Here is a 4,869-nt window from a genome sequence, read left to right on the forward strand (position 1 = left end):
CCCTTTTCTCTCGTCACCCAAACCTTGACATCATTTGCTAACTCATCTACATTACTCTAAATTGATTGGATTTCCTTTCACTCTACAGGTAGAATAGCCCCAATGGATTGTCTTTCACTCAAATACATTGATAGGAAAAAATTTCTGTATTTTGCAGAAGATAGAACTTGACTGGAAACAGTTTGTACCTTAGTTAAAAGAATAGTAGTTGCCATGAATGCTGACATCTATGCCACAATACTGCACCATCTGTTATTTAGAGGCATTCCATTATTTTGTGGGTATTTATCAACCCAAAATAGAATCCAGCATCCTATTCTTAACCAGAAATACTCGAATCATAGGACCAGGAAGCAAACACTTGGACACTGCAAATTAATACCCTATCCCGATCCGGTGATCCCAACGTATCCTTCGTTTACACTCAAATCAAAACATAAGCCCCTCCATTGTCAATCCTCTCTTCCTTCCATCCATGATCTACTATGATTTCTGCTGCCAATCTAGTACTTTTCTCTTGATTTGTGGATGCCTAGACTTCTCTTTTATACGACTCCGCTGAAATGTATCTTCGTGTGATCAGCTTTCTGCTTATGCAATTGCACAGTGCAACAAACTATAACAAAAGAGTAACTTAGCCATAGAATACTCAAAAGATAGCTCAGGCATTGCATCTACATTCTACTTGACTATTTATGATGCAATTGCAAACAAAGACAATCATTCATTTAGTCGAGCAACTTGCAAGTATTCTTAGCTACTAAGGGAGCGGGAGCAGCCGCTGAGAGCGAAAACTTGCATCAGTCAATAACTGAAAGTATATTGACTACTTTTTTCTATTGGAGTGAATGTTTGAGACACAGATTTGTTTAACAATGCTTCCTTGGTAGTAACATATATCCACGATCCACCTACTCAAACATCATTTCGTTGTCCAAGTCAACCAAGGATTTCAAGAATGAGACAATTTGAATAACAAAATCTGACTCATCTAGTATCATTCTAAGGAATGATATAGACACTTAGCAGTAGACTCACTAGATAAATGCTTCGAACAAAAGAACACACAAACTTCTATGAACTGGAATCAAACAACATTTGCAAGGGGTGAAATTGCCAGGAAAAGAAAAGGTGAATTTTTCTACACACTTAGCAGCTAAACTGTTGCAGGAACTCCCCCGCAGAGAGAGTAATAATGAATTATGCATTGTGACAACCATGAACATGGCAACCATACACCCTGTCAAAGTTCATGATCAAGCTGGTTTAAACTTGCCATTGCCTCATGCTACAGCTGAAGCCACATACACTACATTCACTCCAAATTGCACTAACAAATTATAGTAAAGAATCATAGTAAAGAATCAAAGAAGGCAGAAACTCCACTGTTCTACCATTATATATATTTTTTGAAGAAAACATTATTATAATGAGAGTGAACAATACTCACGCAAAAATAGAATTTATAGATCCAATTATAATGGATTGGTGAACACATAGTCAAGATTACAACCTAGAAACCTCACGATCAAGTACCAATTTTGCCCATCCACATTACCTAAGATATAAGAAGCTATAGAGTTACTGAAACTAATTTTCTTGGGAGGGAAAATGAGCAAAAAGAATACAGATTCAATATGCAAGATTATTGCCAGCAACATCATATAGAAAATCTAGAAAGAAAGGCAAGAATTCTTATAGACTCGATAGTATTACCGTCAACCAAAGCATGGTGATCGCCGCCGATAAGATGGCAGATCTAAGCATCGGTCGTAGGTTTCACCTTTCCGTCCTTTTCCTTCTCCTCCGCCTGCTTCTCTGCGTTGAGCTCCTCCAGCTCCTTATTCCATAGGTCGGCGAATTCGCAGTCCTTGTAGCGCTCGAACCAGGGCCCGCCGCAGGTATAATGAATGGCCTTGGGCGAGGTGCGCTCGGGGTCGGCCGGATCTACCTTGTTGTGCCCGACCAGGAAGTTCCAGACGAAGGGGATCTCGCCGATCTCGGCGTCATCGAGCCACATGAAGCGGTGGAGGAAGGCACCGGTCTGGGTGCTGACGGCTTCCGGAGTGAGTGCGGCGATGTTCTTGGGGTGGCCGCAGTTGTAGAGGACGAGGGAGGACCAGTTCTTGCGCGGGTACACAGTCTGAATGGCGCCGTCCATTTTGGTGGATTCGGCGGGCGCGTACTCGTGGTGGACGCACATGACAGCGAAGCGGTCGTCGCGGAGGGCGAAGAGGTCGGCGGCGTCAGCGAGGAAGAGGAAATCGCAGTCGACGAAGAGCCCCCAACCGCGGAAGTCGGCTAGGTAGGGGGTGAGGAAGCGGGTGAAGGAGAACTCGGTGCTCTCGGTGGGGCCGCGATCGCGCCAGTAGAGGCAGGCGGCGCGGAGGTCGGACTGGCGGATGGGGTGGATTTCGAGGGGAATGGAGGAGCGGCGGAGGAGGGAGCGGCGGCATACCTGGTAGGCAGCGTCCTCGCGGGGGTCGTAGCCTATGAAAATCCGGAAGCAATCGGCGGTGGCGTCGCGGGGGTGTCCGGTCAGGGAGCCCATTGGATGGTCGATGAAATGCGCGAGAGGGAAAGGGGCCGGGAACGACGATAAGATGCGCTTTTGGACAAACAAGAAAAGAAACACAAAAAAAAGAGTGATTAAATAAAGTACAGCGAGGAAGGAAGGAAGGTGAGGAAGACACCGCCTAGATTTGCGGATGAGCCCTCGACCGACGGGAATTTATTTCGTGGCCTCGACCACTTACTCAAAACAGTCCCGAAATATTTTGATGATTTTAAACTCCCACCCATGTTCTATCCTTATTAAATCACGAACATTTAAAATCATCCTAGTTTTCTTAAATATTTTTTAAAAAAAAATTATCAATTAGAAAATTAGGGCTTTGTTAATATGATTTAGTTTTTAATATACTTTTTACAGCAAAAAATAGAGGCTTTTTTTTATTAAATTTATATTGGCAGAAAATGTAAAAATGAGCTTTTGAATTATGTGAGGAGTTGTATTGAACAGCTGTGCATGATAGTTGACGCGCTTTCTTATTATGTCAACATATGTGTGTATACTTGCAATTCAGCACCTCTAATAAAAGAAAATTTCCTCTTTTTTTTAGACTTACACACGTCAACGTCGAAAATTTATGTGTAAACAATATGACATTGATATTGCAAGTATAATAATGAAAATCTAAAGAAGTAAACAATTTAATACTTGACATATTAATATTTTAGTAGGGCAAAGAGGATAACATACTCGATAAATAAGAAAATCTAAAAAATAGCATCTCTTAGCACAAGACTTTTTGGCATATGAAGTTTCGGAGAGCCAAGTTCTTAGCAAATAAATTTTGATAAAATGCACTTATATGTAACGGCACAGCCGGTGCTCCAGTCCAGTGCAGCCAAGTAATTTTTAGGCGCCAACGCCTCCTTGTTCCCTTTTTGCCACCCTGTTCCTCCTTTTGCACTAACCACACATCGCAATATCCAAGCAAGCCCAATAATGTTTAGGCGCTAACATCGCTCTACCCCTCCTTTGGCACAAAGTAAGCGTCGAGGCGGTGACCATCGCCACCTTTAGTAGATGCATCATCTCCTTCTTTAGCTGTCAATTTTGCTCGCTCAACCTCTCACAATACATTTTCAAGCACGAGTAATCCATCTCCATCTGTTTCGTTTTCGTCCTGAAATTTAACATGTCCATCAATTTCGCCCCCATAATCTCTCTCTTTTTATTTTTCCTTTTCAAATCAATTGAAAAGGGGAGACAAGAAAATGAATTGGGCACATGCCTCTCCTGTTCTGGAATAACACCTCCACTTGCTGTGGTTCAATTCTTAGTCGGTTGGCCAAGTCTTATTTTTGCGACTGCAATCACAAACCATTTAAACACAATTAGAAACTCAAATTCAATCATAAAAAATAAAAAGAAAACATTTCTAGCACGTTTTAATTCTATGGATGAGTTTAAGATGCTAAGGTTACTTCTAAATTCCCACCGCAACAAGTTTTAAAGCTTGCTATTGTGTTTTTTTTCTTTCAATTTATATTGTTCCCTTAGCCATTAGCCCTATTAAAGAGAGCATTACATTATTCTCTTATTGAAGAATTTACCTTAAAAGAGAACATGTAAATGGGTAGGTATAGGCAGAGAAATTGATATCGACTGTATTTACATTTTCAATGCATATTCCTTTTTTTTTTTTTTTTTATTTCAAGTATTTCAAGTTTTAATCCTACACTGGGTTTTATTTTCAATGCATATTCTTTCAAGTATTTCAATATGTTTGATTCAAACAATTTCCTTGGCTAGAATATTACCTTCAAAGGACAAATCATATTGTTTTCCATGCTTTCTTTTTGAGAATATAAGTAATTCAATTATTCGTTCTGCACTTGTTTATAAAGGGTTCAACAGTTGGAATATAGTTAATGATAAAGAAAAATGTGCATTTTTATTCATGTTGGTTCATTGTGTTCATCACATAATAGATATGTGAAATGTGTTCAGGATTTGATCAAACCAAAGTAAAATGTTGACAAAGTGATGAATGTTCAATCTACAGAAGAAATTGCAAAGAATAGGTTGCGTCTAAAGACAACAATTGAAGGTTTATTATGGTTTGCAACTCAAGGATGTCCTTTTAAAGGCCATGATGAATTAGAGAGTTCCTTAAACCATGGAAATTTTATTGAATTGTTAAAATTTCAAACATATTTAAATGATGAAATTGCAAAAGTTGTATTACATAATGCCCTACAAAATTCTAAATACACTTCTCTGCAAATTCAAAAAGAAAATATTGCATATTCTTGCTAATAAAGTGAAAACAATGATTCGAGATGAATTGGGAGATGCCA

General features: G+C 39.6%; 1 protein-coding gene across 2 annotated transcripts; it reads right to left on the reverse strand.

The window, feature by feature from the left end:
* Positions 1–320: 320 nt before the first annotated feature.
* Positions 321–2,705, reverse strand: LOC121985344 (protein CDI-like). 2 transcript variants are annotated; one of them, XM_042538734.1, is made up of 2 exons: positions 1,717–2,705; positions 321–558 (listed from the first exon to the last, which is right to left on the reverse strand). In XM_042538734.1, exon 1 carries the CDS (start codon positions 2,549–2,551, stop codon positions 1,760–1,762), a length of 792 nt encoding a protein of 263 aa, XP_042394668.1. In that variant the 5' UTR covers positions 2,552–2,705; the 3' UTR covers positions 321–558; positions 1,717–1,759. The 2 variants fall into 2 exon arrangements, with proteins under 2 accessions (XP_042394668.1, XP_042394677.1); XM_042538743.1 differs by lacking the exon at positions 321–558 and adding an exon at positions 602–616.
* Positions 2,706–4,869: the final 2,164 nt, after the last annotated feature.

This window comes from Zingiber officinale, chromosome 1B (genome assembly GCF_018446385.1).
Source record: "Zingiber officinale cultivar Zhangliang chromosome 1B, Zo_v1.1, whole genome shotgun sequence".
NCBI lineage: Eukaryota > Viridiplantae > Streptophyta > Magnoliopsida > Zingiberales > Zingiberaceae > Zingiber > Zingiber officinale.

Coding starts and splice junctions, on each gene's coding strand:
- LOC121985344 (XM_042538734.1), bottom strand. CDS start 2,551: ATGGGCTCCCTGACCGGACACCCCCGCGACGCCACCGCCGATTGCTTC.